The sequence below is a fragment of the Pseudopipra pipra genome, chromosome 19 (genome assembly GCF_036250125.1).
Source record: "Pseudopipra pipra isolate bDixPip1 chromosome 19, bDixPip1.hap1, whole genome shotgun sequence".
In the NCBI taxonomy this organism is placed as follows: Eukaryota; Metazoa; Chordata; class Aves; order Passeriformes; family Pipridae; genus Pseudopipra; species Pseudopipra pipra.
The window spans coordinates 2,412,902-2,431,400 of NC_087567.1; the positions used below are offsets into that span (position 1 = coordinate 2,412,902).

The following is an 18,499-nucleotide window of genomic DNA, read 5'->3' on the forward strand; positions in this document are numbered from 1 at the left end:
ACAACAGCTGGGGAAGGCAAAGTCTCCTCCACAGGGAGCTGCTGATCTCAGCACACATTGGAGAACAGCTGGGAAATGCTGTGATCTGCGAGTTTGGGAGCCACCACCCCAACAGGGGGCAGAAGCAAGTCCATCCCAGTCCCAGTGCAGCGCTGAATGAAAGCCTTGCAGCTCTGAGCACAAGTCAGACTTTGCTCCTTGTTTGAGGGCTGAACCTTTTTCCCTACCAGGGCACCTCATTTGTAAATAGGGAAATGAGCCTGGGTGGTGTCTGCTGTCCTGGCTCAGCTCCAGCCCCAGGGACAGTCCTTCAGGCACAGCCACTCTGTGCAGGAGGAGTGTCCTTCTCTTTTGGCTTGTCCACTCACGCTGTGCAGCCCTGGATCTGCACCCTTATCTCACCCAACAGCACTAGTGTATTGGCTGTATTTTCATGAAGAGCCCTGAAAACCTGGCACAGGTCATAGAATCCTAAAATATCCCGTGTTGGAAGGGACCCACAAGGATCATCAAGTCCAGATCCTGAACTCTGGGCTTACTGGAAGCTCGTGCCCGTTGCCTGAGCTTTCTAGATCCAAGCACACCCCAGCACATCCTTAATTCAGAGCCAGTTTTGCTCAGTGGACACCGAGTGCTGTTGCCCATGAACAGAAGCACGTGCTGTCTGGGCTGCAGGTTTGGGAATTCAAAGCCTGTGGATATTCATGTTGTGGTCTGGAGCAAAAATGCAGCTGAAGAATGTGGCTCTTCTCCTTAAAGCTTCTTCTCTGACCTGCATCTTGGAGGAGAAAGACAGTTTAGGGGCCCACTTCATCCCATGTTTGGTTAGAGCAACTGGCTGCTGGGCTGGAGCCCTGCCTGGGGTTCACCACCAGTGTCCAAGCCTGGCCTAACTGGTGTCCCCTTGTCCCCAGGACGGTGCTGCTGCTCAACCGCTCCGAGGTGCAGAGTGAGTTCCTCTCCATCGCCGAGAAGCTGAGTGCCAGTGAGCACCCCCAGCACGCCACGCTCGTCCTGCTCCTCGAGCACCTCTACCAGGCCAACTTTGGCACCTGCTGCGACCTGGACAGCCTGCACCACCTCCTGAAGGTAGGCTGGGACAGCCCCGGCTTTGGGGATGCCGCTGAGAGCAGTTTCGTGCAGTTGGCTGCTGGATTTCCTGACCAAAATAGTACATAATTGGCAAAAGAAAAGAAGTTTTGATAACACTTCTTGTAGGAAAGATACATGTCTTTCACTTCTCGGGTCAGACCTGAGGTCTGCACTTGGGTTTTGTGAAGTGTGCGTGGGGGGGGTCACTTGCCTTTTACCCTGTTCCTCCTTTCTCCATCCCTAAGTGTAGAGAGGAAGGGCCTCCAGATTTGAAGTGCAGCAAAAGTGTTTGTTTGACCGGAGAAACGCTTGGAGGAGAGGCAAAAAATTTTGAAGAAAACCCCTTGGGTGCTTTCAAACATGCTTTTATTTTCTCCACTAAAGTTTTGGCCGACTTGAAAGGGGGTAGAGGGCGGTGGAGGGAGAGAGTTCCCCAGTTTGTGATCCTACCCAAGGACCTGTGTGTTGCCTGTGTGGAGGGAACCCCTCAGTCTCTCACCTTGGCTCTGCTCCCCCAGTCCAAGACGCTGGAAGAGCTGTTGGAGATCTACTCCAGTGCTGCCGACGCGCAGGAGATCGCGGCCGCCAGCAGCGACCCCGGGCTGGCCCGGGAGCGGCTCCAGGCTGTGCTCACGGACATCGCTGGGGCCGCCTCCTTTCCTGCCATCACGGGTGAGAAACCCCCCAGGCCCCCCTTTTCTCCAGGGTGTTCTGCAGGCTCAGCCCCTGCAGCAGCAGCAGCGAACATTTTGCACAAAGTTTCGACCGAGCGAAAAAACTACAACAAAAAAAGCACCGACCCAGGTCCTGCTTCGTAACCACCCAATGAGCCAGAAAAGGTTTCATTAAAACAGCAACAAAACAAATTGTCCAGCCTGTATGGGTGAGATGAAAACATTAAATCAAAAGCTGCTGGTAGCTGTGATGTCTGATGGCTCTTAGGGGTGTGAAATGTCCCCTCATCCCCTTTGCATGTGACTGGCACCATTGGTGTTCAGCATGACCTGGGCTGCCCAAAATGTGTGCGTGGGGTGGGTGGCATCTCCCACCAGGAGAGGCTGGCAGGGGTGGTGTTGGGGATCCTTGGAAACTAAGTTCTCTCCCTCCTCTCTTCCCAGGTGAGGCTCAGCCCCACAAGCTCCACACCATCCCCATCCCTGCTGCCCGCTGCTACACATACAGCTGGGACCAGGATAACTTTGGTAAGTGGAGGGGGTCCCCCAGTCATCCCAGTGAGACCACAGCCCTCTGTTCCCCATTCCAGGGGGGACTGAGCAGCGTTTCAGCTTGGCTGGGGCTGCCACATCCAGCTGGGTGTGTGAAAGAGCTGATAACACATTGTTGGTGCTGGAGGGAGAAATGACCCAGTGGGTGTCAGTGTCCCCTGGATGGGACAGGATGTGGGTGACAGCTCAGGTGTGATGCCTGCTGTGATCCCAAGCAGAGGGCACAGGACACTGGTGGCCCCAAATCACGTTTTTCCAGAGACAAATCATGCAGGGCTTAATCTCCTGGGCAGGGTTGTACCTTGCGTTAAGCCGGGATAAATTCATTGCACCCAAGTCCATGGGAATATTGGTAGGACAAGACATTGTTTGGTAGGAAGCTCCTCTGCAAGGAGGAAACCTTGCTTATGCCCTGGAAATAATTGTTGCTGGGAAAGCCTGACTGGGATACTGAGACTTTGTGGAATTGAGACTGGTCAGACCTGACAGCTCTTCGCCCCCTCAGCAGGGATGGCCAAGGAGTGGGTGCCTTTGCTGTGCTCTCAGCCCGGCCACAGCAGTTTTGGAGGGGAAGCAGCGGGTTCCCCTTCTGCCAAGCTGGTCTCTCCAGCTTCCCCATTCCTGGAAGACCTTGTGTGTTCCTGTGAATGTTCAGTGGTCATTGCCTGCTGGCCCCAGCAAGCTGGAGCAGAGCTCTGGCTCAGGCTTTGCAGTGAGTCCAGCCTTGCCAGGAAGCCACAGTGGGTTCATTTTGGGGTTTGATCAGCTGAATACCTGGCTTTCCTCCTGCCCTCTGGTTAAACCTGGAGTGCATTGTGAAAGCTGTATAGGAAGGAAGCAGAAGCCCAAGGGGTGTTTGCCTTTTGAGAACCCAAACAGAGTGTGACCTTAGGGAGAGAAATACGTTTTGTTTTGCGTTGCAGCTGAGCACTTTAGGGAAATCTGAAAACATTCAGGAGGAGGTTTCCAGCTCCTTGTTTGAAGCCATGCAGGATCAAAGAGAGTACTGGCCATGACATAGTGGTGGTGTTGTCTGGGGCCATCACATCTGGGGCCATCACATCTGGGGCCATCACAAATGCAGTGGTTCTGCTGGAGCCCAGGTGGATCTGCCTCTGGTTGCCTTTCAGATATCCTCAATGATGTCCTCAGCAAGGAGTGCAGCGTTGTTGAGCCCATGGCCTCGGAGAACGAGGAGGAGGATGAAGAGGAGGAGGATGTGGAAACCGACGGCTGCTCCCCTGAGCGGGACTCGCTGCTCTCCCCCCTCTGTGCCATTTCCAGTGACTCCGTGTACTCTGTGCTGTCAGAGGAGGGATCTAAGCCCTCGCGAATGTCCCTCTTCACCTCCTCCAAGGACTCCATCTCGGAGCTGACAGTGGTCTCCAGGAAGTCCCTGAAGTCGTTCGTCTCCAGCCTGAAGGACTGCATGGACAGCGGGTACGCAGAGGACAGCGACGAGAGCTCCCTGGACATGGTGGGGAGGACGGAGCTGAAGGCGGAGAAGGCCCACCACAAATACAGGCAAACACTGACCACCAAGATCTACAGACTGTTCAAGAGCAAAAGCCAGCTGGTGCTGAGGAGGGAGCTGAAGGACTGCCCAGACACGGGCTCGCTGTCGCTGCCGCTGCGCCGTGCCGAGAGCCTGTGCGCGTCGCAGGCCCGGCTGCGCGTCCCGGCGCGCTCCCGGCGCGCGCACTCGCTGCCGCAGCACGTGCTGAGCCAGCGCCTGCTGGCCCCGCTGGCCCCCCGGCACCTCAGCCTGCCCCGGCGGCCCTTCCTCAGCTACGACGAGGACACCAAGGTGTCCACTCTGCGTGTCGTGGTGTTCGGCTCCGACCGCATCTCGGGGAAGGTGGCCCGAGCCTACAGCAACCTCAGGTGAGCTGGGAGGTGCGGGGGCTGACCGCGGGGACCTGGCCCTGCTGGGACATTCCCCGCTGCTCTGCTCACCCAACCCTCTCTACCTTCTCCCAGGCTCAAGGAGAGCACCTGCCCCTCACTGACAAGGTACTTCAAGCTGCAGTTTTTCTACGTCCCGGTGAAGAGGAGCTGCTTGGCTCCCTCGACGCCCCTGATGCATCATCCCTCCCCAGCCCTGGGGGACCCACAGCTCCGGGCACAGGTAGGTGTCCTGCTCACCACGGGGCTTGTGGTACCAGGGCTGGCCGGGCAGGCTGGGGGGAGCCTGGGGGACCCTCGGAGTGACCTCAGTGTGTGTGGTTTCAGGATCCCACCTCGGCTGGGATGGAGAGCAGCACTAACGACATCTCCCACTACATCGGTGTGTTGGACCCATGGTACGAGCGCAACGTCCTTGGGCTGATGAACCTGCCCATGGACGTCCTGTGTCAGGTACGTGTGTGCCAGCTGGTAGGGCTCATCCTTCTTCGCAGAGGAACTGGGGACCTGATCAGAGAAACTTCTGCTTAGCACTGGGCCACCGTGATCCTCTACAAGAGCCTGTGTGACATGGACACAGGATGGAGATGGGGCATTCCTGGTGGTCAGAAGGAGGGTTTCTGTCCCCAGTGGGGTGGGATGGACAGTTCTGGATGTAAGTACCACATACCCCATCATGTTGCTGACTTATTCTCCCCCCACAGTCTGCCAAGCCGGAGGCTGAGCCCCAGGAGGACTCCCAGGAGCAGCTGCCCATCCTGGCAGACATGATCCTCTACTACTGCCGCTTCGCCACACGCCCCGTCCTGCTGCAGCTCTACCAGACAGAGGTAGGCAAAGGGGCTCAGCCCCATCTTCTGAGGGGAAAGGGAGGGTCTTCTGCCTGTGCCACCAGGTTGAGACCTGCCTGTGAAGCGATGTGGGTGTGTCACAGCCACCACGTGCTGGTGAGGCAGAGCTCGGTCTGAGTGTCCAGACAACCCTGAAGTCACACAAGCAGTTTTCCATCATAATTCCTTTCCTCATGACACAAATCAATGCCTGTCAGTGCTGGCAGGTTATTCACATTACTGGAAGTCTCTCCAGTGCTCTGTGTCCCAAACCAAGGCCCTCTGTGAACCTGTTTCCCACACCCAGCTGTGTGCCTGTGGCAGATGTGGTGGGGAAGTTGAATGTGGGGCTAAAACAACTGTTTTGGTGCTGTGACTCGGGACCAGATGCAGTGGGGCTGTGGTGAGCCCAGCTGCTGCTTTTCATGGAATTTGTGCTCCCAAAGCAATGCCCAGACTCATCATGGAGTTTCTTTCCAGTGGGGTGTGGAGTTTTCTTTTAGTAAAAGTTAGGGTTTGGGTTGTTTGACTTGCTGGTGGTCTGTTAGAGCAGCCTGAAGTACAGCTAAAGACAAGTGTCACCCAGAGCAGCTCTTGAAAGGTGTGTTTTGAGAACATGAAAGGATTTTCCCAAACTGACCTGTTTTCTGTGGAAAGCAGTTAGAGGGGTGAACACTGCCTGGCACAGGCTGGGTGGTCTCACCACCACATCTCCACTGTTCTCCCCTGGCAGCTCACCTTCATCGGGGGAGAAAAGATGACCGAAGTCTTCATCCATTCCCTCGAGCTGGGCCACTCAGCAGCCACACGGGCCATCAAGGCATCAGGTCTGTACCTGCTGCTGCACCCACCCACCCACTCTGGGGGTCTGCAAACCATGGGGCTGGGAGGTGAAGGGAAAGAGGGGCTGGAGGGAGCATGGCCTGTGGGACATGTCTGACCCAGCCTGAGCAAAGGTTCAGACAGCTCTTCACTAATTTGGAAGAGAAATATCCTAATTCTTGCACTCCTCTTCAGGAGCAAAGACATGGCAAAGCCTTGTTGTTTTTGCTGTTGTTAACTCTAAAATGGATTTACAACAAAACAGCTTCAAGCCCATTTCCTTCCCTTCATCAGCACCTGGTCAAATGCAGCTTTACATCTTTTCTTTTCGCTGCTGTTTGTGCTTTCTCCCGGAATGGCATTTATAAAACCCATATTTCCATTTCCTTGGTTTACTGGGCAAAGCAAGGTTTATGTGTGGGCGCACTTGGAGCCTTCCTGAATGTACATTTATGTTAGGAATTCGTAAAATTAAATAGTATTAGAGAGGAGGAGCAATGGCAGGAGCATCTCCAGCTCGTCCCGGCAGCCGGGCCATCGTGCTCTGGTGCAGCGCACACAGACCTCTCGTGGCCAGCCCACAGTACTGCGCATAGACACGCGGCTTCACGTCTTTAACCAGCTGCTTTTCTGTGATCTCGCCTTGTCTTTCTAAACAGAGCTCATAAAACATCCCCCACGCGAAGTGTCACCACCCCACTCCCCCAAAATACAGGCTTGGGCAAGACCTCTTCCCACTAACTCGTGAAACCACCAATCCCGACTCGGATGGTTTTCCCTTGGGTTGTGTGACGAAACACCACATCTGCAAAAAATTATCCAGAGTGGGGGGGGGAAAAAAGACTTAGGAAGTGTTGGGCACAGTATTTCAAGGCTAATTTAATGTGGGCAGAAATATGCCTGGAAAAACAGGAGCTGGGTTAGCAATGTGGCCTTTTATTGCTTTGTGTTTTCCCTGGAGCACTGACCCCTCTGAGCCAGCTTAGCCAGCGCCTCTTGCAGTTCTGCAGAGCGGCTTGTGGTGCTTTGTGTTGGAATTTCTGCACGGGATTAATTGCTTTCTGGCAGCTTTGAAGCCACCTTTTCTTTTTTTTTGCCTTTTTGCTCCACAGCCGTGTTCAGCAAACCATTTCCCCCCCTTTGTGTAGGTACTGATTGTGCTGCTCTATCAGTAGCCAGTGAAGGATGGGGATAAAAAGCCACTGTGTGACATTTGCTCCTTGTTTTGTGCAGGTCCAGGCAGCAAAAGGCTGGGCATAGATGGAGACAGGGAAGCAATCCCACTAACACTACAGATTGCCTACAGCAAGGTGAGTGTGTGGGACTCACACAGACAAACGGGGCAGAATCCACCTCTGTGCTGGGCAGGCAGGTCTCATCTGGGGGCTGAGAGAGGCAAGGCTGACAGTCTGCTGGAGGAGCTCGAATCCAAGCCAAATTCAGGCTAATTGTCTATTTAGTGGCTAATTGGAGGTGGCTTTCCACTCCTGTTCAGCCCAGTAAAATGGCATGTGTAGCCATCTTCCATAGGCTGTTTGTGCTCTCAGTGCCATTTGACACAGGTAGACTTTGCCTCCAGGGAGCAATCTTGTGCTGGGCACAGCAGTATTCCTGTTTTGTTGGTTCCTCTGCAGTCATTTAGTGGTTTTGCCTAGGCAATTTTTTTGTGAATCCAAGATTAAATGAATTTTTATGCCTATTCAAACTTTGTGCAGCTCCAAGTGAATCCAGATGTGAGCCAGCACACACTGGATGGGGTGGGAGGTAGGGTGGCATCAGCCTGAGTGTGGCATTTGTGGTGGGGTCACAGCTCCAGGTCTGGGGCAGAGCAGCTGGAAAGCTGCTGGTGGGAAAGGCCCTGGGGGTGCTGGTGACAGGGGCTGGACATGAGCCCAGGTGAGCCCAGGGGGTAAGAGGCCAATGGCCCCTGGGCTGTGCCAGCCATGGTGTGTCACAGCCCCAGGGCAGGGACTGTCCCTGTGCTGGCACTGCTGGGGCACCTCCAGTGCTGGGGCAGCTCTGGGCCCCTCAGACAAGAGAGACATTGAGGGGCTGGAGCGTGTGCAGGGAAGGGAACGGAGCTGGGAAGGGGCTGGAGCAGCAGGAGCAGCTGAGGGAGCTGGGGGGGCTCAGCCTGGAGCAAAGGAGGCTCAGGGGGGACCTTCTGGCTCTGCAACTCCCTGACAGGAGGGGGGAGCTGGGGGGGTCAGGCTCTGCTCCCAGGGAACAAGGGACAGGACAAAAGGAAATGCACCACAGGAGGTTCAGGTTGGATCTTAGGATATATTTCTCCACCAAAAGGGTTGTCAAGCCCTGGCACAGGCTGCTTAAGGCAGTGTTTGACTCACTATCCCTGGGGGTACTTAAGAGACATGTAGATATGGTGCTTAAGGACATGGTTTAGTGGTGGGCTTGGCAGTGTCAGATTTAGGGTTGGACTCGGTGATCTTAAAGGCCTTTTCCAAGCTAAATGATTCTGTGATTCTCTCTTCTGGGTTCTGCTTGGTCCCTGCAGACAGCTGTCAGTGGAAGAAGTCACTGGAATGATGTTGAGAAGGTCTGCACGTCTGTCAACCTTAGCAAAGCCTGCAAGAAGTATGAAGAACTTGGTGAGTAGAGGTGGCTGTGCCTAGGGAACAGTGGGAGGGACTGGTGGAGTGACAGGACAGTATGGATCTTCTGACTGGGGCAAATGGGGGCTGTGTGAACACAGGAGATACATGGGAGGTGCCTGGTGTTCCCTAGTCCTTGGCATCACATCAGGGACAAAGGGAATTTCACGTCCCACTGTCCTAAAGCTTCCAGCTGGAAAATGGAATATCCATTAGGGATGGGGCTGGGATGATCCAAACAGCAGGATGATCACTGGAGGGAAGTGCTTTCCAGAGCAACACTTGTTTAGTAGGGAGGTACAACTGTTGTTAGATGAAGCAGGAGCAGAGCAGGGTGCTTGTCCTGCATCCACAGCAGCCATGTCTCACAGCCAGCTTTCAGCAGCTCTTGCTAAGCTGGTGCTTCAGCCTGGTCCCCTTCCTGCAGCTCAGAGAGAGCTGCTTGCCATGTGGGTTGGCTCCATAAGGCTTTTTTTCTAATCAAGTTTCCAATTAATAAAGCTTTGAGCCCTTTAAAAGCACCAAGACTTTTAGTCCGCGTGTGTATTTAGAAGGAATAGAATCACAGGATGTGTCACACCGTGTGCCTGAGAGCATTGTCCAAATGCTGTTTGAACTCAGACAGGCTTGGTGCTGTGATTCCAGTGCTCAGCCACCCTTTGGGTGAAAAACCTTTTCCTGAGATCCAACCTACATCTCCCCTGACTCAGCTCCAGCCGTTTCCTCAAGTCCCCTCACTGGTCACGAGAGTGAAGTGATCTGCTTGTTCTTGCTGAAGAACTGCTGGTTTGGCATTCACACATCCAATTCTGAATAAACTGAGGGATTTTTAGTTCCTTTTTCCTTGTGTGCTTTATTCCTGGCATATGTGGGGTTTGTGAACAGAATAGTCAAGGCAAATGGCTGATCTGCCAAATAGGAGACATCCCCTACATGCTCCATGGAGCTCCACCTAAACCTCCCTCCCTTCTCTCTCTCCTCTTGCTGCCCCATCCATGAAGCCATGCAGACAACTCTGGGAGAAAAACCAGCAGGAATTAGTTTCTCACCTTCTCTATACTTCGAGTTGGTTGTTCCTGCTCTAGTTCAGGAGCTTCACCTGTGCTGCCAGTGCTGTGGCTTTGCATCAGGGGGTGTCCTCAGCTCCACTCTGAGGAGAAGCTTCATGGATCTCCCTCCTTCCAAGAGAAATCTGGTCCCCTGGATGATCTCCATTGGTTTTCACATTCAGCAGTTTGACCACAGGATGTCACTGTGATTCCAGGCACGAAGAAGCAGCTCCAAGTGGACATGCTGGGAGAGTTAAAATTTCCTCATGATGATGGGGCAATGTTTTTTCTCCTATTTGGGTCCTAAGACAGTTAAATGTCCTCTTCCCTCTGTGTCCCTGTTGCTTGCTTTCCATGTGGATTAGCCTGAGGGAAGGAAAGCTGGAACTGTACTGCATTTCCCCCAGCAATGGGGTCCTGCTGGAGCCACTGGGGTGCTTTGAGGGGTGGAGGGACCACTTGGGTTCTCACCAGTGGTCCAGAAACCCCAGTTGATTGCAGTTTTGTTTTGTTACAGCCTCAAAGACAGAGTGTCTCAACTTAACCATGACAGAGGTGGTCAAAAGGCAAAACTCCAAATCCAAAAAAAGTTTCAATCAGGTAACTCTAATCATGGTGCTTTTACACTTGGTAAGGTGAGGTTGGCCTGACCCAGCTGGAGAGAGCAGCTCCTTGGGGATCTGTTTGCTGGTGGCCCCCAGACCTGCCTTAGGGGTGCCCAGCTCCCCTTCCCTGCCCAGGGGAGTGCACTGAGCCCACCAGCTCCCTCACCCCAGCTCTCATTCTCTCAGCAGATCAGTGTGTCCCAGATAAAAGTAGACAAGGTCCAGATTATCGGTGTCCAGTCCTCCTTTGCTGTGTGCCTGGACCAGGATGAGCAGAAGATCCTGCAGAGTGTGACCAGGTAGGAACTGAAATGGGGCCAACTGCACTCCTGGGATGGTGCATCCTGTGTCCAGGGCTTGCCTGTGAAGTGGGGGGGTGAGGTCCTGAGCACCGTGGTGGGTCTGTGCCAGCTGCCCAAGCTGGGTGGTACAGCCCCAGGCTCTGCAGGGCAGCTGAGCTCAGCTGGGATGGGTGGTCCTGCTCATGTCTCAGCAGGAGTTTACCTTCATGAAGGCCCCAGTCAACTCTTCAACCCTGGAGACATCTTTTCCAGCAATAAACTGGAGGCTATGTGAGATAATGAGGTGTTTGAAGAGCACTGGGTATATGAGCAGAGCCTTCAACTTCTAAACCTCATTTGGGTCCTTCCCTGCCTTTGGCATCCCCAGAAGGAATCCATGATCTTCATGGGAGAGTCTGGGGTAGAGCAGGAATTGTTCACTGGACTGTTCATCTCTGTTGTCTCCTCAGGGCACCAGAGTGGCTCCCCAGGTGGTGAAATTTGAAATCTCAGTGTAGACAAGATATTTCCATGAGTACAAGAGATCAAACCAGTTGATGTACAGACATTGTAATTTCTCCCTCAGACTGAGCAGAACTCTGCAAGGTTATGCTACCTCTAACAGAAAAATATTGGGGATCTTATGTCTTAAATAACCCCAAAGAGAAGTGTTTCTCCTAAGGTTGTTTATCATGAAACTCAGGGGATAGTGGAGTTCAGTGCATGAAATGGTAGAGGAGCTCTTTCTGTCTACCCAAAACTTGGAGGGTGCAAAAGTTGTTGTTTTTCCAATGAGTTTCAGCAAATACTCTTTATGGATGGTTCTGCTCTTGGTCCCAGTCTGAGCCAGCTGAAAGACCTGAACTCCCAGCACTCAGACTCCAGTCCTCTTAAAGGCTGCACTGATACCTGTTTGGTTTTAGATATTCCTGCTGCACCTGAGGAATACCAGGATATACATAGAATATCCTAAATTATCAGAATATACTGTACTATAATATTAGAGTATACTTAGATCTTGGTTTCTCTTTGTTCCCCTGCAGGTGTGAGATCTCTGTGTGCTACAAACCCAGGGACAGTGATCCCTTTGCACTGAGAGGGTGCTCTCTGCCTGCCCAGGACCCCTCTGAGTTCCACTCTCTCCTGTGTTTACCCATTGCCACCTTCAGTGGAGCACTGCCTTGAAGACCCCTGTGTCCTTCCAGACCAGAGTCCCATCCCACACCAATCCAGGCTCAGGAAAAGGAAGCTGACTGTCCTTCTTTGGATGCCCAGCCGTGCTCGTCCAAGACGTCCTGTACTGAAGTGTTATTGTGGTGGCTGAGCTGCTCCTGGTCTGGGCTTGGCCCATCCTTGGGAAATGGGAACATTGGTGGTGTGCTCTGGTGTCTCTCAGGATTCCTCAGCAATGGGAAGAAAGTGCTTTCCTTGAGATCTTCACCTGGTTCAGCCAACTGGCAACACCTGGGTGAAGAGGGCAAGGCAAGGACGGGGGGATTTTCCTGCCAGCAAAAGGTGCTGTGGCTGTGTTTGACAGTGACTGCAAGGCCAGTGGGATCTGGGGTGGGGAAAGTGAGCTCATGGGGGGATATTTTGGCCAATGAATGTCCTTGGCTGAGTGGTGGTAGGTGTCCTGCAATGTGTGTGCAGTTACAGATCACTCAGCCAGTGCCATTTCACCTGTAACAGGTCGAGGATGCTCAGGGCAGTTCTTTGGGGATGGGGATGGGCTTTCTCAAGGTTTCCTTTAAATTCTGAAGGTTGGGTGTCTTGCAGACAAGCAGAGCAACCCAGCATGGGCTGTAAACTGCTGTGTGTTCCAGTGAACTGAGTGCCATAGGCCATTCCAGGGCATGGACAGCATGTCGTGTATCCGTGTATTTAATGGACATCCAGGACCTGCAGGAGAGGAGTTTCCAATTTCTGCAGAATTTCAGCATTCACCCATGAGTATTCCCTGTTCAGCCCCTGGTCTTGCTTCCTGCTCCCCAGCACTGTTTGCTGGAGACACCCCAGAGGCTGAATCCTCAATAGCTGCTTGAAATACATCAGGAACCATGCTGAACTCAGGGAGGGAGGGAGCACTAGGGAAACCATCAGGATTGCCTTAAGCTCACCTGAAGAGGCACCTTTGATAGAGAAAGACCCAGCACCAGAACCACTAATGACACTTGCAAGGGACAATAGGATTTGAGATCCCTCTCCCTGGCAAAAGGCATTCTTCCCTCTTCCTTCTCTCTGCAAGGCTGTAGGTACAGAAAGGTGCAATATTTGGGGGTATTTAGAGGTATTCTGACCCAATGAGCAAAAAAATAAGACTGGAAAGGCCTTTCAAGGTTTCAGAGCCCTCAAGCTGTTTCTTGGTAGTTTTTGGGGTTGTACTAGAGATAAAGAGGCAGCTCCCTGCTTAAGGATCTTGATGCCAAGGACATGTGCTCCCTGGAAATATCTGAAAGGGGCCCCCAATACTGCTGGGGGGCTGCAGGGTTCAGCCAGAGTGGGATGGGTCAGGTATGTGTGGATTCCCCCATATCTCCTGGATGTGTTTGGGGAATCCTTCCTGTGCCATCAACTCTGGTCCTGGCCCTGCTGGATGCTGGTCCTGCTTTCTGCTCCCACTGTGTGGCTGGGGACAGCTTGGTGACACTTTGGGTGGGGGGTCACACCCTTGGGGACACCCCAGGGGTGACATCATGGTCCTTGCTGGCTCTGGTGTCCTCAGCAGTTGTGTGTAACTTGTGCCAGTGGCCAGAGATGAGCAAATACGAGACATGAACACGCTCCTGAGGCCTCTGTGCTCCATCCTTCTACTTGAATCAACCATCCCAAGGATGGTGTTGCCTTGGGGACTCCAAGAAAAGACCCTTATGTGGGGTGAAGGATCCACTGAACATGAATGTTGAACAGCTCTGGCTCCACCAGGATGCAGAGCCAGCTTGGACTCCCTGCAAGGACCCACCTTCCCCAGCCATGCACCGGCTCCAGGAGCACCATCTCTTCCTGCATGGAGCAGTGTCCATCCCTTGCTCTCAGCACAGCCTTGGCAGGTCGTGCTGGGCTGTCTCCTCCCTCACAGGCTGCCTGCAGGGTGAGGCAGGACCACTGAGGTCACTGCTGTGCACTTCTCTGCATCACTATTTTAAATCCAGCAGGCTCAAGGGATCAGAAACAGATTTTAATGGCTCTTTCCATGCACTTGGAATAAGTTTTCTTCACTGACTTTTCATTTCCCGGGCAGGTTTGTGTGTGTTTTCTCCAATGGGGCTGAAATTTGACAGCTGGTTGTTGTTGTTCAATACTTTAAAATAGCACCTTATCCTGTCAAAACATTGCTATGTGTGATCTTGATATCTGTGGCTAAATATATCCCTGCCACTGGTATGGTAGAAACCACTCTGATTTCAGCTGGCCCTCCAGGAATACTGGAGAAGAGAATTTCCAACCCATAGAGGAAAAACAAGCACAAACTCTAAGGACTTGTAATCCTGGCCAAGGTTTTGACCTCTGATGCTTTCTGGGAACGAAGGAATTGCGGGGTTCTTTCAGGTCATCTCTGTACATATGTGCAGCCTCACCAAATCTGTGTAAAGTCTGTGCTGATCTGTAAAATACTGGTGGAAGAACTTTTAAAGTAATTGTAAAGTATTAAATGTTGATTTATTTCGAGTACAAGTTTGGGTCAAGTAATTCCTGAGCGGGGGGAAGCAGGGGAGGAATCTCCACGAGGAGGACACGCAGGTCCCTCACAGAGGAGCTGCTCTGGGAGCAGGAAGAAGCTTATAAAGGCCATTATAGTCATGAGCTCGGCCCCAGAGGGCACAACACGGAGACCTCCAGAGGTTAATTGAGCTGCTTCTGTTCTGTGAGCGAAAAAACAGGTTTGGTGTTGTAAATCCCAAATTGGCTTCGTGCTGGATTAAGGAGGAAAGAAACGAGCAGAGCCTGTGTGTGCAAGGTGAGATCTGTGCGTGCCCTTCCCTTCTCGGAGGCTCCCTGACCTTGGCTGTGTTGATTTGCTCCTGGGGCCAGGGACAAGGTCCAGCCTGGGGGGACAGCAGAGCTCTGGGATGAAGGGTCCCTGCTCAGGGTCAGCAGGTGGATATTACAGAATGACAGAGTATGCTGATACTGGGGGATTTCTGACTTGGAAATCCCTTCTGCTTCTTTGGGGATGCAGACTGGCAGCTGGAGCTGTTGCTACTGAAAGTGCTCTGAAATATGAAATGACACTTGGAAACATTAAACTCTCTCCACTGTCACCTGTGGATATTCAAGGAAAGAGGCTCAGTTGGTAGGTGTGAGGGCCAGTGTGTCATGATCAAATAAAAAACACAGGAAAAGTCATTTGAGCTCAGACAAAGCCAACAACCAGATGAGAATAACTTCTGTTAATCAGCACTTTGTCATGTATTAGCTGTCTTTTTTCACACTGATTAAACAATAACAAAAAGTGTATTTTGAAAAGGCAGATAAGGAAAATTTTCCAAGCTGGAATGATAATCTGCTTTTGTTTGTTCTCAACAACACAAACACCCCTAAACTACAAATTCCCCCCCTCTCTGTTCTTTTCTTTTATAGAGGAACAGGTATGATTAAATCTGAAGCAGTAAGAAAGTACTTTGTTCTAAAAATGTGCATGTCAAGAAGTTTGGGATCAGGGTTCAAGTCTGATCCTTGAAGTCCTGCCCAGCTGAGGTGAAGTGGCAGTTTCAGGTGCCCTGCTCTCTCAGGGCTGGTCATCCCACAGCCGCCTCAGCTGGACTTGGCAGAGCTGGAACGTTCTAGTGTGTGAGGTGAAGAACATCATGAGCCAGTGCTCATCCAGAGAAGGGGTTCTTAAGTGGCCACTCATGATCTGGTGGTTAATTAGAAATACAGAATTAGTTAGTATCAAAGGACAGGAATGAGTTGGCATGTCCGTGGGCTCGTGCAGCTCAGCACTGCTGACCCCTGCACGTGTTGAACTGGTTGGTTGTTGGAACTGTGGGGCAAACCTTGCTCTTGTACTTCTGTTTCCTGGCAGACACACGTGTAGTTCCACGGGTGTCATTCCTGATTGTCCCAGAGCAAGAGACCAGCAGATGGGGGGATGACACCAGGTGTGGAAGCCCACAAAGACCTGGGGTTTTGGGGACCTGAATTAGGCTGAATTAAGACCTGAATTATTTCCAGGAGATCTCTTACAGGAGGCATGTCAAAGGTGCTCATCTGCTCTCTCAGCTGTAGCAAGAAGTAGCAGAGAGCAGAGTCAGCTTCCCAGCAGTGCTCAGTCCCTGTATTCCATTACAGGACCGGGATTAACGTGCCTGGGATGTCTCCTGGGTCACAGCCCCATAGCATCATCCCTTCCTTTCTGTCTCTGTGCTGCCTGTCTGCTCCCATCCCTGCAGCTCAAATTTCCTTCAGCCAAGGCAGGGGGACCTGGGGCCAGGTCAGGTCCTGCTGGCAGCGAGCCCCGAGCTGGGCTCCCTGCCTGAGTCAGTGAGGGGCTAACCCAGCAATTCCTGTGCCAGGGACAGGATCTGCCTGACCCAGAGGGGTTTGTCAAGAGACAGACCAATAATCCAGCACTTCCAGAAGAAAAGGGAGAAGCAAAAGAAATCCAGAGAATGTCTTCTCCTGCCAGCTTCCCTGCCCTGGTTCCCTCTTGTGGCTGCAGGTTTCTGGGCTGGTAGATCCAGCTGCTTCCCGTGTGCACGTTTGAGCTGCTTTTACAGGCAGTTGTAAAGTAAAGATTGGAAACTTCTGTGAATTTTACTAATTTCTGAAGGGTTCTGTCCAGCACCTGTGACTGAAAAGGGCATCCCTGGTTGTTTCAGGACTGACCTTTGCTCAGGACTAACGGAGTGAAGCTGGACAAGTGGAACTTTCCTGGGCTCCGGGAGCTCTTCACCTCTCCTGGCAGTGCCTCTGCTCCACTGCCCTTATCTTACCGGTGCTAATCAATGATCAATTAAAAGTTAATAAGGCTCCCTGTGCCTGCTTGAGGAACAGAGTTTTCCTGGCAGGGAAAAGACACTGGAGAGCAGTAATGGTGTGCTAATGGTGCAAAGTTGCATAATTACCAGGCTGTTGATGCCTGTCTGGCTGTGAGTTGGTGCAGACAGATGACTGCATGAGGAATGGGGGGCTTTTCTGTCCCAGTCCCCAACTCACCTTCTTCCAGTATTCTCTGTGCCCTCAGAATCCCCTCTCCTCTCCACAGGCACCTTCACTGCAGCACTCACAGAAAGACATGCAAAGGTTAAGGGGTTGGAAAGCACATCCTAAAATTGAAATCCAAGTCAAAGCAAGCATGACAAATATTCTGTGGTGTTTACTCATCTCTAGGATAACCTGGACTTGGGTTTGGCCACATAAAACTCTCTGGGCAGCAATGGGCCAGTGTAATGCTGTGTGTTTAGCTGGTGTTTCCAGCCACAGGCAGGGCCTGGAGCAGCGTGGCTCAGTCAGATGAATGCTTTCTGTCCTCACAAGGGCAAGTCTTGCTTCTGGCTGTGGCTCCTCTTGCATCAGGGCTCCTGTGTGACCACTCTGTGGCCAAAGCAATGGCGTGGCTGTGACCAGGGAGAGTGCAAACATGATGTCCAGTGGTGGTGAGGTGTGGATGGGCTTGGCTGCCTTTGTGTGCTGGTGATTGCAGTGTCTTTCCAGGAGACACCTGTGAAACGCAGGTTGGGATGTTGCCCCTGTAACTGGAAATCTGGGGAGGGTCTGTCTGGTTACCCAGGACCTGGGTCCTCCAGGGAGGATCTGCTGGGAGATCCCTGCTTTGGGAGTCAGCGAGGGGCTTCCTCTTGCAGTCACTTTTGGAAATAGGTGGAGAAGAAGTGAGGTTGCAAGACTGGAGAAGGCTGATGACAGAGGATGTTGCAGGACACATTGGGGTAGGCAGGGTGAGCAGGCAGTGCAGCACGAGCTGCTCCATGGTCCCCCCTGGGCATGCACTAGGGGCTGGTTTCTGAGTCCAGCCCTCTCCTGGGCTTATCCAAATAAGCAAACCTGAGAACCAGAAACAACCTGCCCCTTTCCCTGCCTTCGAAGCTTAATCAGCATTTCAAAAGCCCTGCTCTGTTCATCCTGAACAACAACTGTAGCAACAGCTTCTCCACTCAGCTTATCAGCTCAGCGAGTGCTGCAGTGACTGTGATTAAAATGAGCTGTTTCCTGTTGCACTTTATCTCTGGCAGAACCAATAAGCTCAAGGAATTGGGCTCTTTCCAAAACCATCACATTGGTACCCACGGGGGAGAGCCGTAAATTCTGGGAGGAAGATCCTGGGAGTGTGAGCAGCAGGCACATAACCCTCGATGTCCATGTGTGCAGCACTTCAGACTTTGGGCAAAAAGCAATCTGTCCCCATTTCAAGAGGCTGATCTCTTCCTCAGCACTGGCGAGTCACTGACAACCCCTGTGAGCACAGACATGCCCAGCTCATCAGCACCAGGCAGTTCCAGCACCCACCATGGATCCCTTTCCTCCAGGTGCCTCAAAGTTTCCTGCTCACAAGTGGGTAACTTGTGACTGATCAATCTGTAGGTAAGAAACTGCACCTCCTGGTGCTGGTACCTGTACAGGATTTACTTATATTAAATTATATATTAAATTAATTAAATTATATTTTCCACCTTTGCAGGACAAACCGAGACTTGAACAGTCTGTGGTTTATTATTATTATTATCATCATTATCTTTTGCTGCTGCTCTCTCCTTATTATGATTTTTTTCAAGACAAATAAAAAGAGTTGGAGATTACTCAGTTTAGAGAAATGAAAAAGGCAACTTAAATACCATCAAACTGGCTTTCCCTCTCCCCAAATCCACCCATCATCTATATTTGCTGAAGCCAGAATAAAAATAGAACAGGCCTGAGTGCCAGGGTGGAAAATAGAGATGCAGTATCAAAATACTGCTTGGTTTGTGACCTGTTCCCTTATAAACTGTAAGGAAATCATCCACGGACAGAAGTGTTGGGAATTTGGACACATGCCAGGAGGAGGTTTCCCTGCAGGAGGGGAGTGGAGCTCAAATAGCACCAAGCAAATACCTTTGCTTCCCTCAGAAACTCAGATGACCCG

The 18,499-nt window shown here is 52.0% G+C and overlaps 1 protein-coding gene across 4 annotated transcripts in view; it reads left to right on the forward strand.

The window, feature by feature from the left end:
• Window positions 1–14,094, forward strand: part of PIK3R5 (phosphoinositide-3-kinase regulatory subunit 5) — a 61,962-nt gene extending 47,868 nt beyond the window's left edge. For 3 of the 4 annotated variants that reach the window (XM_064675640.1, XM_064675644.1, XM_064675642.1), the window contains exons 7-19: window positions 915–1,089; window positions 1,611–1,764; window positions 2,211–2,294; window positions 3,449–4,202; window positions 4,299–4,446; window positions 4,551–4,676; window positions 4,928–5,053; window positions 5,787–5,880; window positions 7,109–7,185; window positions 8,391–8,484; window positions 10,054–10,136; window positions 10,328–10,440; window positions 11,466–14,094. In XM_064675640.1, the coding sequence (XP_064531710.1) occupies window positions 915–1,089; window positions 1,611–1,764; window positions 2,211–2,294; window positions 3,449–4,202; window positions 4,299–4,446; window positions 4,551–4,676; window positions 4,928–5,053; window positions 5,787–5,880; window positions 7,109–7,185; window positions 8,391–8,484; window positions 10,054–10,136; window positions 10,328–10,440; window positions 11,466–11,607 (2,170 nt within the window). In that variant the 3' untranslated portion in view covers window positions 11,608–14,094. The remainder of the gene's footprint in view (window positions 1–914; window positions 1,090–1,610; window positions 1,765–2,210; window positions 2,295–3,448; window positions 4,203–4,298; window positions 4,447–4,550; window positions 4,677–4,927; window positions 5,054–5,786; window positions 5,881–7,108; window positions 7,186–8,390; window positions 8,485–10,053; window positions 10,137–10,327; window positions 10,441–11,465) is intronic. The other variant, XM_064675643.1, reaches the window with a different exon arrangement.
• Window positions 14,095–18,499: the final 4,405 nt, after the last annotated feature.